Source organism: Condylura cristata, unplaced genomic scaffold, assembly GCF_000260355.1.
Source record: "Condylura cristata isolate star-nosed mole 26May11 unplaced genomic scaffold, ConCri1.0 scaffold00013, whole genome shotgun sequence".
NCBI lineage: Eukaryota > Metazoa > Chordata > Mammalia > Eulipotyphla > Talpidae > Condylura > Condylura cristata.
The window spans coordinates 49,784,459-49,805,083 of NW_004567114.1; the positions used below are offsets into that span (position 1 = coordinate 49,784,459).

Genomic DNA, 20,625 nt, shown 5'->3' on the forward strand with positions numbered 1-20,625 from the left:
GAGGGGAGCAGCGGGCGGGTCAGGAGAGGTCTGCCACACCATGTGGTCACCTCCGGGGCAGGCGGGAATCAAACTCATGCAGAAGCGGCTTTAGATTCTCAGTGCTGTGCTTTAACCCGCTGCACCACCAGAGAGGGCCGTAAGTCAATTTTTAAATAGTGATTTACTTGTCTTCATTTGTCAGCATATTTTTTTTTCTATATTTGTGAGTATCTATACACCAGTTCAATGAAACTCATCCCAAAGGAAAATGGATTCATCTTTCCTATCAAACTTTAAGCTTTTATATATTTAAAGTTCATACAGTTCAACCTCTTGTGGTTGGGAATAACCTATGTACAGTTCACTATTGTAGTTGGAACTAAATTTATGTTGACATCCTGCATGACGACGGCTTAGCTACTGCTATATTCTTATATATGGGACATAAACCTTAACTACATTTCCATTATATATATTGTTCAAATTCCTCTAAAGCCAGAGGAAGCGTGACATGAGACTAGTATCTTCTAGAACTTCACTACATGTGCATAAGTCCCTGAGAACTTCCCTTGGGATTCCCTTCTGATCCCAGGAGGCAGAGTCAGAAATAATCTCCATGCTCTCTGCTTCAACAACATCAAATTACTATTTATACTAACCTTTAGTATAAACAGGCACATGTACACACACACACACACACACACACACACAGGCACCCTCCCCTACCTCCCTATATAGTTACTATGTTATGGTTGAAATCCTTACTATTCTACCTGATGGCTAATATCGATGCATCTTTTAAGACAGTTCATATGTTTCATCCTAGATACCCCAAAATACCTTCTGTCCTGAATTTTTGCAAGTTGTTCATAAAAATGTATATGAGTGTCCAAACTGCTAAAAATGGAGCTTCCATATGATCCAGCAATCCCACTCCTAGGTTCTACCCAAAAGACACAAAAACACTGATTCAAAAAGATAACTGAACCCCCATGTTTATTGCTGCTTTATTGACAATTGGAAAGACATCGAAACAGCCCACATACCCAAAAGTGAATGACTGGATATTAAAAAGATATGGTACATATACACCATGGAATATTACTCAGCATCCAAGAAAAGATAAACACATGCCTTTTTCAGCAACATAGATGGAGCCTGAAAAGATCATGGAGGGAGCTGGCTTAGTGAAATAAGCCAAAAGGAAAAGGAAAAATACTGATGGTTTCACTCATAGCAGGAGTATAACGGGCCAGGCAAGAAAATAATAATAATAACAAACAGCTATATACAAGAGACATTTTATGGGAGTAGAGTGGGGAATGGGATCAATAACAGTGGTGGAAGGGAAATGCATTGGACTATGGTGATGGCACATGGGTGATTTGGTGATGGGAAGCCCAAGGGGATTATAACTGAGATGAAAAAATGCACAAAATGATACAAAAATAAACTATATTATTTTTTTAAAATGTATCTGAGTGTCTATGTCTGTCTCCTGAGGATTATGGGGATAAAGCATCTCATACCACTCCCTGAAACTTAGTGGTTGCTCAATACATACTTCATTGACTGATTTTTAAAAAATAATAGTTTATTTTTATGTCATTTTGTGTCTCTTTCCATCTCAGTTGTAATCCCCGTGGGCTTCCCACCACCAATTCACCCATTTGCCATCACCATAGTCCAGTGCACTTCCCTCCCCCAACCAACCTTGTAAAATGTCTTTGGTATGTAGTTGCTCATTATTATTATTATTTTGTCACCTGGTCCTTTATATTCCTGGTATTAGTGAAACTATCTGGTATTTTTCTTTTTCTTTCTGGCTTATTTCACTAAACATGATCCCTTCCAGCTCCATCCATATTGCTGCAAAAGGCATGTGTTTATCTTTTTTGATTGCTGAGTAATATTCCACTACATATATGTACCAATTCTTTTTAATCCAATTATCTACTTTGGGCATTTGGGTTGATTCCATATCCTTCCTATTGTAAATAAAGCAGCAATAAACATGTCAGTGCATGTGTCTTTTTGAATCAGTGTTTTTGTGTCTTTTGGGTAGATACCTAGGAATGGGATTGCTGGGTCATATGGTAGCTCCGTTTTCAGAAGTTTGAGAAACCTCTAGTTTTCCATACTGGTTGTCTAGTTTTCATTCCCACTAGAGTGCAGGAGAATTTCATTGACTGATTTTTACACATCTTTTATATTCCAAGTACATTAGAGACATTTTCTCACTGATTATTATATTTCTGTAAAACAAAAATATGTGGAGTAAACTGAGATGACTATTCCCAACTTAAACTTCAGTATTTAATTTTAATCAAGTATTGTCTTTCTCCTCCTATAAGAAAATAATCTAAATTGAATGCATGATTATCCCTAAAAGTAAGAATAATTTTGTAATAGGAAGCAACCTAAGAAAGAAGATCTATATCCAGCATTCTATTATCTAGGGTCAGGAGCTCCTACCTGTAGCTTTAAGACAACCTAATAGTCAACTGTAGTCCTAAATTTCCTGCCAATGAAGATATCATGGTATCATACCTCAGGAAAGATTTTAACTAAATCAAAATGTTTGTATTATCCATACTTAATAAAACAAGCATTCCTTAAAGAAGAGGAGGGGAAGGGAGAGAAAGTCTACCACAAATAAGCTCCTGATTTTTTCAGCCCGGACTCTGCCCCACTTAGTAATATACCACTTTGTCCTTGTTTATGATTAAGGAGCCCAAAACAATCCTGAGCTTCTGGACTTTTACATTTTGTTGTCCCACAGTCCATCAAAAGAATCATGTTCCAAATTGCTCAGTTTCTTTTCCCCTTGCACCCCTCTTCCCTGCTCCTCCCCTGCTTTCCTACCTCAAAGAACACCATGTCCATCTGCCAGTGTGCATAAATAAGCTTGGGGGTCCATTCTTAAATACTTCCTCCCTCAATACCTTGGTCCACTTGGTGATCAGGTCTATCAATTTAGTTTAGTTCTTTCAATTTCTATTATTGCTGTCTTAAGCTCAGGCTCTAACTTTTTCATATGGATGAATGGAATAGACTCTTAAGTAAGCACTGTTAGTCTTGCCCATACCACTCTGCTCTCCACACTTTTGCTACAATACTATTTTAAGTCCACCAATTTAGTCATGCTAATATTCCTTAGTGTTTCAAGCTTTTGTACATACTTCTTCCTTGGTGAGAAACATTCTCATCACTTCTGGCCATCCTCCATGACAGTGCTCCTGATGGTTTTCCTGATTTACATACATCTGACATCCTTTGTTTCCCATTTGCTCTATAGTCCTCATGCCCAGGATAGGTTACACTTAATAGTTGCTCAATAATTACTAAGTTATGAATGACACACAAAAAATCATTTGAATGTAAATGGCCTTATTTTCCTTCTCTTCTTCTAGGCAGCAATTGGAACATCAGAGTAGCTCCTTTCTCTTCTCCATTCCCCTCTATTGGTGGGTTGCCAAGGCTTATTGAATCTTTCTGACTTTATTCTCCAATTTTCCACTAATTTTTAACCTAAAAATCTCTAATAACAAAAACAGTATCTTTCAAACCTCAGTGTCAGAGAGCATGTTAAATAAAAGATTGCAGTTCCCCACCTCCAAATTTATAATTTAATAGGCTTAATAGTCCCAGATCAGTTTTAGTTATTCATGTATACACCCATTCATTCACTGAGCCCTAGCACGTGCAGCACTGTACCAGATGCAGCGACTGTCTCAGATCAGATACAGCCCTGCCTCAGAAAGTTCACCCTGTTTTCTTTGAGTTCTCTTTACACCCTCAGTTTTCCTTCTCTCTCATTGTTCAAGAAAGTATAATGCTATATTTTCTTGCTAGACTATACTTTTCAAGAATGGAAGGACTATGGTCTGTTTTTGTAGGTATTTAGATTAAATATAAAAGTTCTTCCCCTAACCTAGCCTTGTTTTCAGAACCCTCATGCTCTATAATCTTTCCTGACCTGTTCTAACTCCTCTCACCACAGTCAGATTTGAACTCTGCTTCAATGATACATTGAAAATAAAACATCCAGCCCAGGCCGTCCCTGGTGGCGCAGCGGGTTAAGCAAAGCACTAAGAAGCTAAAGCCACTTCCTCATGAGTTTGATCCCCGCACCGGAGGTGGCCCACATGGCGTGGCAGACCTCTCTTGAACTGCCCGCTGCTCCCCTCAGCAGTGTGCTTTGTTGATCTGCCTATTCTGCTCCCTGGTTTGTCTCTGGTGAATCCTCTCACTACCCCTGTACTTCTGGCCTGTACCTCAGTTCTGTGTGCATAAATAAATAAATCTTTAAAAAAAGAAAAAAGAAAGAAACATCCAACCCATACAAATGTCTAACTCATCGTTTGGGATCCTTTAAATACATGATGTTTATGTATATGGGTCCTTAAAAAGCAGTAGATTTTTCAAGTGCTGGAATCACTTTATTTTTGTCTTTTAATCTCTGTGCATTATATGGAAGGTATTATTTGATTAATATTTGTCAATATTAGTGAATGAGAGTCAATTTTCTTTTCATTTATGTCTATTTTGTAATGCTTGTGACCAAACGTCCTTATGGCTTTAAAGAAATTTCCTTAGGATTATTTCATAAAGGAAGATATTGTCACTTAAATTTCATACAGTATGGAGTATTCACAGTAGGAAATTTAGGGGGGAAAATGCCTATCAGTGGATTTCTACAGAAGTCCTCAAAGAGAGGGCAACATGGGACTATGATTGTTTCACTGCATTCTGACTCAGGGTTCTGTGTTGAAATCCTACTATATTATCCTGTACAAGGCAGTTACCTACGCTTTTTGTCTCCCAGTTCTAACATGTATAAACTGAACAAAAGGCATGCTTCATAATTTACACTCGCAGCAAATAGAATTCTTCTTAATGAATTAAACAGCATCTTTGAAATTCATTCAAAAATAGAAATAGAAATTAGACAGCTTCTCAATAGAAAGAAGTGTTGGAAAAAGAGATGTAACATTTTACAAAGTATCTAAAATGTAAGTATTCTTGACAAACTCTGTTCATAGCATCATGCCATGTACACAGTAGGACTTCAGTCGATAATTACTGGATGAGAGAAACAAAACAATGCATAAATGCTTTCATTTAAATCAGTAGGTATCAAAAAGGACCAATGTACCCTACTGATGATCACCACTGATCACACGTTGCATTTTTCTCCAGGAAGCCATGGTTTCCCCAACTGCAATGCTGGATCCAATGCCAGCTACTTCCCAGAGGCCCAAACACTGATACTAAAGTTCACAGAACTTGACATACTTTTGGGGAAACCTTCCACCATGACTATTAAACATTCAGTTATAAATGCATATAAACTGTTATAACACCTTGCTACACACATTTTTATCAAATCAGGAGGCTATAAATTAATTTCTAAATGATATATTTTTGATTCTGTAATATTCTTAGAAATTTAAGATCACCATTCTATCTAGCTGCTGAGTCTTCCCTGGAACAGTCTTATACACTTTCAATTACATACTCTTTTGGGCATGCATGTGGCAAGGAAATAAAAATATATGAATTGTATCACCAACTTAATTTCTTCTTTAGTAGACTGGCTATCTGCATATGGAATGAAGATCCTGGAAAGCCCACACTATTTCCACAATAGCTTATCAGAAACAATGTTCATTCTATATAACAAAAGGAATGGTTAATGAAGTTTATGTATCACTGGAGCAGATAATTTTTACAAGGCTGTGTTCTTAAGGCTTTAGAATTAAGTATTTAACTGTGGGAACAAAGTGTTTTAGGGCACAACACCCCAGATAACCTCGCCCACATACATTTCTTAAACAATACTTTTCTGTATGTAAACAGAAAATAGAAAGGAGTATATGGATTTTGTTCTTAGTATTAAATAGCTGGCTTTTCTTTAGTGCACTCTTAAATTTCTGCACAATACACAGCCTTCAGTACCCCAAGGAGCATAAACAAAGAATATCAGGCAAGTTCACCTACTCCCACTTCACAGAACAATGCTTGTTGTTAACTAAGCAATTCCCAGGGCAGATTTATGATTTGTGGAGCCCAGAGTAAGTACTCAGGTTGGGTCCTTGGAATCTAAGGTCAGAAGCACATGACACCAGCTCAATCCCAGGGCTTTTACAAAACATAAAAATGTGACCTAAAGTTTGTGCTTGTATGCACACCAGAGACTATTTAGGCATTTAGAGAAATTAAAGCACTTTAAGTCCTCAAAACAGCTTGTTATTCATACTCCAAAATATAACCTATTCTTTCTTATTTGTTACAAAGCTTGTGTCTTATATCTACTGAATCACTTAAGATGAATTAAATATACATATAACATGTCTACGTATTTTTTTAAATCCTGATAAAACAACAAATTAAATAGACAGGTGAATTTTACAATTAAAAAATTATTTCCCACTTCCCAAATAGAGTTGTAGCTCTTATCCTTTCACTGTAACCTTAGAGCATAGTTTTAACACAAGACAGAATTTGCCACCCATGCACTTAATTTAGCCAAAAAATTTGTATGAGGATTTTAAGGGGGTAGAATTATAAGTGCTTAAAAGATAAATGCAAACTAGCATATGAAAAGACTTCTTTGCTCCTGCCTTTTCAGGGAATATTTTGGCAAGAGTTACATCTCACAGATTTATAGGATGCTCTTAACATATACAACAGAAATTGGGGGAATATCTTCTCCCCCATGTTGTTTGTCTCAAGTATAAAAGTCACTGTTTCCATTTTTATGAGTATAATTAACATAAAACTATTGTCTTTCACTACTACTCTTTTACTTTTTAATAATTACCTACTAAATATTAGAACTGAACCAGAAAAGACTATATACATACACAAATATACATGTTTATATAACTTTACAGTTATTTGGAAATACCTGAATGCATGACTTAACAATTTAATAGTATGGGTAGATAGTGGAATATATATACAGCCATATGTCTCAGGTCAAATGAAATTGTTGATAGGTCACTGAACTTGTTGGGTCCTTTCACATACTATAATCAATGCAAGTGCTACAATATATTATTCCAATTGACTGTATATGAAGCTAAGTGGCTAGCCCATAATCTGTAAACAATTATTAGTATCTACATTTTCCAGAGAAATTATGTTCTTCAAAGTTTTCAACAAGGTCCTGGTGTTTAGGAGTGCCTTAAATAGTCTTTAAAATAAATGGTGAAGTTTAAAAACAGGTAAGTATACTGAAAAAATTTTATAAAGAAAGAAGATCAATACTACAGACATAATAAAGTTACTACAACCCTTTCAAGGTCACAAGGCTGTTTAGAAAAACAATAGCAGAATTAAGAAGTTCTGGATTAGATGACAGAAGTTGATAAAATCCAGCCTTCAATTCTAGCATGAATAGGAAAGAACACAAATGCATTATCTACTGCATTTCTTCGTGCTGTTTATTAGGGAGGAAATGCCTGCCTAACACTTAGTAGAGGGCAATCACTGAAAAAGTAGAGAGTAGTAAGAATAAAACAACAAAAAGAACATTCCCTACCCATTGCCTCCCACTGAATGAACTTTTGACATATCAGCAAACTCTTCTTTCCTCTTGTTGCTGCTGGTGTACTGCTCACTGTACAGTTTGAGGGACATCTGTTCAACAGCATCTCTTTGTGCTTCCAGGTAGCATAGTTGAACCTCAGCCTGGAGAGAGAAACAAAGAAGAATTACTGTTTTAATCCAGAAGGAATGCATTTCAAGTGAGGTGTAACAACTCAAAGAATGGGAATTGTTCACATCATTATACCCTTCCTTTTTGGGTTGGATTTAATGGGATCAGCTGGGCATATTGCAGAATTATATTTTAGATCTGAATCTTATAAGTTCCTTCTTAAAATATGACCTGAATAAATGAACTCTCAGAAGACTCAGTAAATATCACAAAATATCCCTGAGATCATAACACTGTATGATGAAACTTTACATAAAAATTCTGTGAAATTCCTTAATAATATTCTTCCTCCTATTGCCACATATGTAACATTTATTTTTTAAAAATCCCCTTCCAACCCATATATTTGCATGGACACATATTCTGAACACTTCTTATCATTGTCCCTAAGGAGAATAAAAAAGCCTTGCACTAATTCTAATAGCTCTTCAATAGTGACAGCAGGCTTCTTTTTATTACATTTGTGGGTTCTATATTATTATCTTAATAATTTGAAAATAGAGGAATAGTGATTTTGCTTACATGTAGGCTTTGAGTTGTTCAATAATTCATATTTACTTGGGCCTCACTATAGTAAAGGAGAAGTAGTAAGTTCACCATGCTGTTTTCTATCAAGGCAAGGTCAAAAGAATGCTGAATAATACTTGGCATGGAAATGTATTGAAAAGGCACTTTATTTATTGCAGCTGTTGTGATTCCATGGCTTTAGGGTTCCCTGGAAGACCAGATGAGACCAGGAATGAAATCTTCTCATTGGCATGCTTACCAAAGTAAAGGGGAGGGGGCAATGTTGACTTCATGTGCACTGTGGACCAAAGGAACTCATTTCTTTTGGCACATATCACTAAGCCCAAGCACACTCATTAATATTTCTGATAAGCCTTAAAACTGCTACTTCTTTATGATTTCATTACATATTCTCCTAAGAAAAAAAGTTTGGGGTCAGCTGTTGGATAGTTGCCAGAATTCTGCAACATGTAAGAAAAGCTGAGTCAGACATGACCTTCTACTCTTTGTGTCCAGAGCCAAGCAAGGCCTTTAGCCTACTCTAGTTTTACAGACTCTGCTATAGAGAAAAAGAGAGTGTGTTTAAAAAAAAATTGGCAGTTGCTTAAAAGGGCAAATCGGAACTTTGTAAAGGAAATGGTAACTTATGAAATGTAAGATCTTGAGACATTCTAGAGTTCCTTTCCAAAAGCAGCTAATTGTGAATGATCTAGACTGCTGAGAAAGAACTTTCAAAAATGCTGAGTTACTATATTCATGTAATTGAGGTTTGGAAAATCAGTTAATAAAATACAGTCTATCTATTGGTTTATGAGAATTTTTTTTTATTATTTTTTAAAAGATTTATTTATTTATGCATACAGAATTGGGCTACAAGCCAGAGGTGCAGGGATGGTGAGAGAATTCATCAGAGACAGAGTGGGGAGCCAAACAGGCAGATTGATGAACTACACTGCTGAGGGGAGCAGCGGGCAAGACAGGAGAGGTCTGCCTTGCTTAGTTTATGAGAACTACTCGTGCCATATTTAATTGACCTTAATAAGAAAAGACACAACTGGAAAAAAAAAAAAAAGGATAAAACAATGAACTGCTTTTTTCATCAAACAACAAAAATAAACACTATAAACAAAGGACAATGCTGTATTGAATATATCCTATTTGGGGAGAAGGTATGCAGCTTGTGGGAAGGCACAAAAGAAATGCAAACTCTAGACTTACTTAACATATTTATTAATGATGTGAACAAAGAGTTGGGGTGCATGTTAATGGCATCATAGAGGAGTCCCAATCAAGAGGTTAGTAGTTATCATAGAACTCTAGAAATAACAATTATTGACCTTAAAATATTTTTTTTCTTAATGGGGGTGAAGGTGGAGGGGGAGTATAAAACTGACTATAGGGAGTTAATGACAAAAGAAAGAAAGGAGAAAGAGAAAGAAACTATATTCCAAAATGAGCAAGTAATCGTCTTAGGTGGTCAAATATGAAATAACTGAGAGAGACTGAACAATAATTAAAGAACTTAAAAACAATAATCTTCCCATACACTAGCTCCACACACAGTCCTCCCTTCTTCAAAACTATAGGAATTCTAAGATCACCCCACAGCAATTATTCCACTGGAAACTTCATTCAAATAATGCATCTGTACTATTAGGTGCTATGGGGAATGTTTGTTTCCTAGAGGTTCCCATTAGTTTTAACCATGTAGTTTTCAGGTAACAAACTAGACTACTGCTTATTCTGGATAATGATCTCACAAATTTAGGACACCGATCATAAAAAGTATGACTTAATGTGGTTGGCTTAATGTGGACTCATCGTTACTACAAAGAAATAACTGGACCTCATCACTTTGAGATCCTAGGCCACTTCTGCATATGAAGAGAAACACTCGTTATATCACCGGATACTTGGAAAGGGGTTCAGAGAACAAAACAGAGCAAACTCAAAGGAGTCAACTTCATGATTAAAATTGGTTTACTTTTGGCCCTCCCTGGTGGCGCAGCGGGTTAAACCACAGCACTGAGAATTTGAAGCCACTTCTGTATGAGTTCGATTCCCGCCTGCCGCCTGCCCCGGAGGAGACCACATGGCGAGCCAGACCTCTCCTGACACGCCCGCTGCTCCCCTCAGCAGTGTACTTCGTCGATCTGCCTGTTCTGCTCCCCTCTCTGTCTCTGGTGAAGCCTCTCACCGCCCCTGAGCCTCTGGCCTGTACCCCAGTTCTGTATGAATAAATAAATCTTTAAAAAAAAAATTGGTTTACTTTTTATTGCACGCTATCAAATATGCATTTGACATAAAAAAATATCCCTGAACAAACAAGATGAATTAGACAGTCCAGGTCTTTTCTATCCATTTCTATTTCTGACTCTGGTTTCAGTGATTCATTCCTAAACATGATGATAAAAATAGAATCAAAGTAGTTCCTTCTGTTAAGGCTGAATGATTTTGCCAGTTTAAATCTCTCTGCAGATTGTCTTAACGTTTTCTCACACTGTATCTCAGTTCAAAGATATATTTTTAGAAGAAAAATGTGAAAAAATACAATTCTTAAAATAATAGCAACACTGAATCTTTGATTTAAAGAATTTTATTTATTAGTACCTATAATAATAGTGAATAGTTTTAAAGTGATTTTACTTTACAAATGAAAGCTCAGCCAGTTTAAATAATATTGCAGATATATAATTAATAGGATTTGACAACCTTTTTATTAAGAAATATAAAAAGGACTAACAATCAATAGCAAATCAAGCTATTACTGAATGGTTGCTGAAAGGCCTGTGTGCCATCAATGGGAGGTGGAAAAATACAAAGAACTATGTGTGAATGGAACAAAAAATTGGGGTTGAGACTTTTGTTTTGAGGAACCAAGAATGAGATAATCAGAGATAAGTGGAAATGTTAGAACTAAAGTATAAACCTAGGGTGACGGTTGACATTAGCAGATGAAAAGAGATGGCCACTGAGAGAGTGTATGATGAGAGAGAAGGGTGAGTTCTCACTCCAGTACTGGATGTATTGTCCCTTGGCTCACCTAATGCAATAGACTCTCAGTTGTTCTTCCCACCATTTTCTCTACCATTCCCAATCTATTTTATAGATGGTTCAATGATTGATCTCTTTGAATTACAGCTGAGATCTCTAGTGGTTGTTGTTTCAGAGCTTAATTTGGAAACTCTTTTCTTTATTCCCTCTTCTAGGGCTTTCAATGCCAACTATATGGCAGCAGTGTCCAATCCTCTTCCTCTGACCTCTGTACTGTATCTAACCAACCACTTAATAATGCTACTTAGAATCACTTTAGTTGTAAATGTTCAAAACAACTCTCCATTTTTAGCATCACTACATCTCCCAAAACTTTCAGTACTGGGACCTTTTTTTGTAAACAGATGACATTATCTGCTGCTCAGCTTAGAAATCTAAAAGTAATCCGTAACTCCTCCTCTTCTTCATTTTCCACAGCCAATGTGACTCCCTAAATTCTGTTGATCCCTCTTCCAAAGTTTCTCTCCAGTCTCTCTCTCCAATCTGTATTACTGCTATCCTAGTCTAAGCCTTTATCCTTTCTCCTTTTACAAGAAAGCAATTATCTTTTAAACTGTATTTCCCTTCACCCAATTCCTGTACCTAAAATCCCTTCCCTTATAGTGGCCAAGGAGGACTTTGTAAAGCATAAGTTGGTTTCATATTGCACTCAAACCCAGAAAACAAACTTCTTTATGGCTCATGAGATTTTGTTTCTCCCTACCTCAAACCTCATGTCCTGTAAGTCTCCCCATTTGATAACCATGCCCCCTGACTTCATTTCCTTCTTTCAGTGCTTTTATCACTTCAGTTTTTTTTTTTTAAGATTTATTTATTTATGCACACAGAACTGGAGTACAGGCCAGAGATGCAGGAGCGGTGAGAGGATTCACCAGAGACAGAGTAGGGAGCAGAACAGGCAGATGGATGAAGTACACTGCTGAGGGGAGCAGTGGATGGGTCAGGAGAAGTCTACTGCACCAAGTGGTCTCCTCTGGGACAGGCGGGGATTGAACTCATGCAGAAGTGGCTTTAGCTTCTCAGTGCTGTGCTTTAACCCACTGCGCCACCAGGGAGGGCCCCACTTCAGTTATTTTAATAGATTTTCCCTGTTTCAGGATCTTTGCACATATTTTCCTCTATATCTGGAACATCTCTCTTGCTAATGTCTTCTCATCCTCAGATAACATGCTATTTCTCACAGAGGCCTCCCTGACTGCCCTATCAAACGTAGATTTTCACTGTTTTGAAACAGTGCTAATTTCCTTCACAGAAAATACCACTATTTTAAAATCTTATATTTGCTGGCTTGCACTTTTTCTGTCTCTCTCTAGACTCTAAACTCCATAAAGAAACTGTGTCTGTCTACATTGCCAATTTATATTCTTTTTTAAAAATTCTTTATTTGTATATATTTTACCTCAGCTGTAGTTCCCCACAGAATTCCCACCACCAAATTGCCTGTGCACCATCACCTTAGTCCCTTGTACTCTCCCCGCCCTCGTCTCGATCTCTTTCCATTCCCTGCAGAGTGTCTCTGATTTATAGTTGTCTGATGATTTTTGTTTAGTGTTTTGTTTTTTATAATTATTGCTATTTTCCCTGATCCTTTATTTTGTACCCCTATATTCCTTCTATAAATAAAACCATTCAATATTTTTCTTATTCCTTTTGACTTATTTCACTGAGCATAATCCCTTCTAGGTATTCTTATCATCTAAGCATTATCTGAAATGCTGAATAAATAATTATCCTTGAATAAACTTTACATTCATAATCCACCCATTCATTACTCATATTGAGTCTTCATCAAGTGTCAAGAACTATATCAGGGACTTTGGGTACAAACAAGAACAAAATATAGTCCCTTCTCCTAAAGGGTTACAGTACAGTATAGGAAAGAGCCATGCCAGCAACTAAGTACAAATGTGGCGAGTGAAATAATTGTGGGGGAGGATGGGAATATAACACTAATTGCCTAGAGGTCAGGACTGGGCAATAAAAGCTTAATGAAGGTGATATGTGAAGCAGATTGGGGAGGATGGATATGATTTTGTCAGATGAAGAAGCAAATGGAAAGGGGCTCAGAGTTGTGATAGGATATGGTATAAAACAGTGACTGGCACTTTGGGACATCTGGACAAAGAGAAAGCAGAAGGGGACAGACTGGAAGATGATGTCAGGATAAGAATTTGGAAGTGGCCCAAAAATATGCCAACATAAATGTCATTGTTTCTTTTTGGTTTTAATCTTTCTCCATTTCCCTTCACCTCTCAAGGAAAGGTAGTTTTTGATGCTCATAAAATGCCCCCCTCTAATGAGAGTTTGTAAAAAGGAATCATCAATTTCCATTGAGTCAGAAGTCCCAACCAATGGTAATAACTAAGAGAATATAATAACTCTCATTTCCAATAAACTTTTAACTATTGCACTACACCTCTCCAAATACATCCATTGAAACCCTAACCTAAACTGTGTAAACTACAGTTGGAGATAGTGGTTAAAGAGGAAATTATGGTTATGTAAAGTCACAATGGTGGGGCACTAACCTCATAGAACTAGTGTCCTCATAAGAAAATGAAGAGACACCAAACAGAGAAAGGGCCATGTGAGAACACAGCAAGAAAGTATCTCACTAGAAACCAAATGTTGATCTGGGAACTTCCAATCTCCAGAAGTATAAGAAATAAATGTCTGTTATTTAAGTCATTCAGTCTGTGGTATTTTGTTACTCTTTCCTAGCAGACTAATACCAGTAATAAAGACAGGAATATACATATAATAAAGTCAAGAATACTGCCTTCCCATCTGGTTTATTATAATTGCTTTGCTAGTTATCAACAGCAGCATGTTTTAGCCCTTATTTTGTAGGTAGCTAAGGCTTAAGTTACTAGAGATATTTCAAGTTTAGACTACAGATTAATAATTTAATCAGAACACAAGATACTGTGTTTTAAAATAATTTATTTAAATTTGAATTTGTGGTCCAAATTCAATGACATTTTGGGCCTGAGTAACTACTCAGTTATCTACTCCCCCTGACATTGTGTTTCATAACAAAATAGTTAGCTCAGGATAAATCTGGGGGTAGGGGGAATTTTAGTTATTCTTATAATCTTTAAGGACTGAACACATAGTCACTTAAGAGATATGCCTTATCCTTGTCATAAAAACACTAAGTTAGCAAAGATGTATCAATTATTTAATTGTTACTGCATGCCCCAATATTCTCTGTTGAGTTAAGTACACTGTGAATGTTACATTTAATTTTATTCTTTTTTAACTTAGGCCATTGTTGGTCTGCCTACCCAGTTGCACTGTATACTTTATAGCTTCCAGGTACATCAACCCACCTACTTGCATTTGGGTCCACATCATCTGCCTTCCCTCCAGTCAGGATGAAACTATCCATATTTCCATCAAAATTCAACCCCCTTCACTGTTTACCAGTCTTTCTCTTATGTATACTAAAATGATCTCCTGTACAGCACTTTGTCTTTCTCTTTTACATCAAGTTTTCCTCTCAACTGTATTATTCTCATCAGCACATTAACCAAAAGAATGTTGTTGGCTCTCCCACATAAAAGAAAAAAAAATCCCAATACCAGTTGACACTAATCTATCCTCTGGTTCAAGTCCTATTCATTGGCTCTTCATTTCAGTAAAATCATTTTTACATGTGTTATCTTAATATGTCCAGTTCCTCTTCTATTTTCCCTCAAACAAATTCCTGTGCTAGAGATTAGTCTTCAATATTCAATGTATAGCAATCTACTGCAAAGCTGGATTGAGGTGAATTTGCTCTTGTCTGCACCACAGCTCAGTCTCTTACCTCCATTAGGTCTTTGCTGAAATGGCATCTTCTCATTCAGACCTCCTTCTCATCTGATCTCATCTCATATCTTGCCAAAACATGTAGTACATCTTAGATTTTCCAAGTAGACTGGAAGTCCCATTAGGGCAAGGACTTTTATTTTTATGTGCTCCCAGCACTCAACACAGTACTATATGTAATAGACACTCTATGTAAATTGATTTAATAAATATCACTGTATGAAGATCTGAAATGGTTTAAATGTACAAAGAAAATAGTTTGAAGGTTGTAGTCTCAGCTTGATTTTTAAAATTGTTGGCTTCATTCTCCCTTAGAATGAAAAAAAAAAGTGCTTACTTTTCTCGAGAAAAGAAATACTTTTAAATTCAAAAATCATTTGGTAATGTTTTACTCAGCTAACAAAGTGATCTTATATGTCACACATTATATTAGAAAATAACCACAACAGTCACAAACATATAGAATGAAAATTTCAACTGTTGTCTTCATGTGGTATTATTTATAATCCATTTCAAAAGGAAGCTTTAAGTCTTCTGGATGGGAACTTGTTTTACCTTGATAAGATTCACTTTCCCATTAAAAAAAAAAAAAGCGGCCCTCCCTGGTGGCGCAGCGGGTTAAAGCACAGCACTGAGAATCTGAAGCCACTTCCGCATGAGTTCGATTCCCGCCTGCCGCCTGCCCCGGAGGAGACCACATGGCGAGCCAGACCTCTCCTGACCCGCCCGCTGCTCCCCTCAGCAGTGTACTTCGTCGATCTGCCTGTTCTGCTCCCCACTCTGTCTCTGGTGAAGCCTCTCACCGCCCCTGAGCCTCTGGCCTGTACCCCAGTTCTGTATGAATAAATAAATAAATCTTAAAAAAAAAAAAAAAGCCTCATTTGGCATGCTAAAGAAGATAGTACAATGCCATAGTATGTATTTGGAAGATCTACCCTAACTGCGGAAGAACATGGGGATCCTGTTATCATGAGTAGGGAGGGCTGTGGGAACATACTTTCTTGAAATAGTTTTGTCATTTCGAAATATTTTCCCACTTCACTACACTCACACACATACACACACACGTGTGTGTGTGTGTATACATAAAACCTCACATGACTTTTTTCTTCTTTCTTACATAAATGCTCACTATATCCACCCCCTCTCTACTCTCCACAAAATCCCTCTCATCCTCTCATGCAGATGGTACATAGTGCTTCCTTATTTTGGAAACACCTTCAGGTCTCAAGACTTCCAGAGACCCTAACAAGGACTTTCAGAATTGATTAGAATCTACACATGGAAATCTCCATGCTTTTGTTTGGCAGAGTGCCCCTACTCACTGCAGGATTTAGAGTTGTCATTTTTGCAATGCTTTTTTTTTGTTTGTTTTGTCCCTCAAGAACCTGGCTATCTTGTTCATTTTTGCTTTTGTCATCATTATTGGTAGTTCATAATCTCCTAAAATAACTTATCTGTTGGAAATCAAAGTGTATTTCCTTTGTCTAGAAATGAACTCTCTAAAGACATTTATTCATATATCCATGACCAGCTACATTCTGGGTAAATACAAATAGCATTTGGCATGACTGAACAGATGAGAATCTCACAATGTTATTAAGTTTTGTGAACATGGCTGAGCAGAGTACCAAAGCTTCCTTCTCCTACAGAGTTAGAGTAGGGAGTCAAAGGTGTAAGGAGGAATGCATTTCTTTGAAAAAAACTTGACAGAGAGGGCTTTCATTTATTCATCTGACAGACAGACCTGCAGTGTTTAAGACACTGTAATATAAAATCTAGGTTAGGCACAGTGCCTGCCCTCAGGGAACATAAATATGAATTTACAGAAAAATTATATTAAATAAGAGGAGCTAAAATATTCCATCAAGGATAAGGCCAACACTATACTTCAGAGAAATTGACAAGGAAACAATGATTATTATAAGGTTTCTTTTAATCTATAGATGAGAGTTACAAAATGATTTAAAAATATATTTTTTTATTTTTAAATTAAGCATGTATCAAAAATTTAGCAGTGCTCTTAAAGGTATTTCAATATTATACTTAACAAAGACGTGGTTATATACTAATCTTTGCACATTAAGATACAAAACCTTTATGATCATATTAACAGTTCTAGAAAACCTAGCCTTAGGTTCTCTAGGCTTATTTATATTCATATTCATGTTTCACTGAGTCAGGGCTATGAAAGATAACTGTTTTAAGTTAAAAATATATATTTATATCTTTAAAAGGTCATCTTTATTTCTATCGGCTTCATGCTATTTACAAAACTATTAAAACACTCACTATAATGTTTAGGAAATTCAATTTTAAAGCTATATCCTTAATGATATTTCTGAAACGCAAAGCATTTAAACAAAGCAGAGAAATAAACACAAGTGCTATTTTCATTATTTCTTCTGCATTTGTTTGTATGTAATGAAAAATATAGTCTTCCATTTTAATGTTGGATAAGATCTTTATTAAAATCAAAAATACCTCCACCTAAGAAATAAAAAGAACAAATGTATCACACAATTGCATTTGTGGAGAGCTTCTTCACTACCGCCCTCCTCCTCTTTGTAATGCAAGTAGTTAAAGTCATTAAAAATTCAGCATTTTATGTCATGAGCTAGGGTGGGAAAGAAGCGTGATTACACTGTGTGGACTGGAGGGGATGATTAGAATTTCGATGTTTCTCCATTACTGCTTCCTTAGCAAATCTCTGCACAATGACACAGGCATCAAGTCTGTGTTTATATTCTATGGCTGTGTCCTTATTCCCATCTTCCAAATTCCACTACAGCAAATCCTTATTTACTTTCTGGCAGAAACTAAAAATTAAAGATGTATAATGTGAAGATACAATCTTAGCTTCTCTTGCCCTGCAGGACTGACTTCTTTCCCAAGTACAATTATGCTGGCAAATGCTGCTATTAAGTATGACTATGATGTGCACTCCTTTGAAATTCTATAAAATAGTTGTCCTTAGATGGCGATAGAAAGGAAGGAATGAAACAGGAACAACAAGAATTACTTTACATACTAATAATAACAATTTAGTTATCAAAACAGAAAGGAACAAGTGTGCCTTTATACTGTTCTCTAAAAAATTTAGCCTCCTAGGGTTCTAATAATCAGGGCCTATGGTTCAGGAATGCACGGTAGCATTCCGCTCAGTGCCTATATCCTCATTTCAAAGAGAATCATTCAAACCGACATCCACCCTGTCAAGAATCTCGACTTTGAGCTGCTAATGTAGAATAAAAATCAATATAAATTTTGATCATATGATGAATATTTACTTCTTTCTTTAGTGTTTGGGGATTCAGAACTGAAAAGTGCTGAATCAAGTCATTTCATTTTTTTGTATTTGTGCCAACACCAATTTACTACCCTCCAGAAAGTTCCTGAACAAGATGTCTCAGGTGGCATGCATGTTGGTTTTCCCTGTCAATCATAACAGTATGTCAGTAGGGAACCGTAATCATTTCCCTTTCATACTCTTAGTGTTCCAAAAAAGAATATTTTGATTACTTCCCTGGAAAAGGTAAACTTTCTCATTTAGACACACTGTTGTATGCCTGGGTGTCTGTTGTTTTTGGCATTCAGCTGAGCCTAAATTGATACAATCTATTAAAAGTTAAGACACTTTATCTTAGGCTCCAAGGGTCATGCACAATAAATAGAGTTTACAAAAAGGGTTTCTCTTCAACTAACATTCAATATCACCCCCAAGACAAAGAGCTTTTTATAGAAACTGCCATCACTCTCCAAACATTTTTTGAAAAATAATATGAAAATATCAACTGACTGTTCTATCAGCAAAAGGACTTCACATAAAAAAGGACTACATTTTTATAATATGTAAAAGTAAATTAACTACAGTTAAATAACTTTTAAAACTTGGCACCTAAAAATGTGATTCCAGCATGAGGTTAGTCATATTAGTGGAACAGCACACCAGTATTTGTATTGTGACACTTTAATATAAATAACACAAGCTTACCATTCTTACAAAATGTTTCCATAATGATTCTTCAAGATTGGTCTTTTCCCAATACAAGAACAACTAAACTAATTGCAAGCACCAAAAGGTAAGCTAGTCTCATTTTTTTAAAAAATCACACCACATAGGACATAGTGGTAGAAGATTCAATATTAAGGAGACTTTTTTTTTTTTGGTTTCTTATAAATTACATAAAAGTGGCAGCAACTGCCTTTTCCAAAGACGATACAGACCTAGACAATCACTGGATATTATGTAGACAGATGTTTTAAATAAAATAAGTATTTAGATTGCTAGATACCTCAGTAGATATGAAGGCAATTATAAGATGTCTTTGTTAAATTACATTTTTCATTTTTGTGAGGGGGGGAAAAAAGGAATTGTCCTGGAAACAGTACCGACAGGAAATGATCCTATATCTAAAACAGCTGGAGACTGTAACTAATATAAATTTACTTGAAAATAAAAATGCTGTGTGCCTCTGGAGACAAGCAGTAACATGCCATAAAAACAGATGATAATATAAGAGTATTTAAAAGGAGGAAAAATCCATTTTATCTATATTTTACACTGGGTATGATCCACTGATAAAAAAAATTTGAAGATGAAGAAAATCATGAGTCATTTTAAAAGTATAAAATCATATTTTGAGGGACTATCAGTCTTTCTTTAAGAAAAACACTTTGCTATTCAATATACTAGTTATTAATCATTTACTAAAACAATAATAATAAAGCAAAGGCAAATAACTAGAATTCTAATGGTAGTAGCAGGTGCTTACTCTAAGTAAGCCAAGGACACCAAATATAAGAGAAGAATATTCCAGTAAACCTCAACCCCATGTTAACAAATATTCTCCTCAAAAAAACAAAACAAAAACCTCCCTAGTTTGTCCACATCACATTCCCATTCTTGTTAGCCAGTGCACTAGAAAAATTGTGTGATACACCAATTCATATCAAATATTCATAGATATTAATATCTTAACACAGTACCCATTACAAAGTTCATTAATTTCACTATTCTTCATTTAAAAACTGAAATGGAATAATCTCCAAGAAATTTCTAATTTATTTTTTATTTTTTAATTTTATAACAGTTTATTTTTACATCATTTTGTACATTTTTTTTTCCCATCTCAATTGTAATCCCCACGGGTTCCCCATCACCAAGTCACCCATGTGCCATCACCATAATCCCATGCACTTCTCTCCCTACCCCACCCCCCGCTTTTGATCCCATTCCCCACTCCACCCCCACAAAATGTCTCTGGTATATGGCGGTTCATTATGATTCTTGTTATTTTTCTCACATGGTCCATTATACTCCTGCTATGAGCGAAAAATACCATCCGGTATTTTTCTTTCTCTTTCTGGCTTATCTCACTACGCATGATCTTTTCCAGCTCCATCCAAGTTGCTGTGAAAGACATGTGTTTCTCTTTTTTTGGTTGCTGAGTATTCCATTGTATATATGTACCACATCTTTTTTATCCAGTCATCTACTTTTGGGCATTTGGGCTGCTTCCATGTTTTTCCAATTGTAAATA

General features: G+C 36.1%; 1 protein-coding gene across 1 annotated transcript in view; it reads right to left on the reverse strand.

The window, feature by feature from the left end:
- The window catches only part of AKAP6 (A kinase (PRKA) anchor protein 6), a 412,455-nt gene that overhangs the window by 118,801 nt on the left and 273,029 nt on the right, over window positions 1–20,625 (reverse strand). Inside the window, exon 8 of the mRNA XM_004681951.2 lies at window positions 7,532–7,680. Coding sequence (XP_004682008.1) covers window positions 7,532–7,680 — 149 coding nt within the window. The remainder of the gene's footprint in view (window positions 1–7,531; window positions 7,681–20,625) is intronic.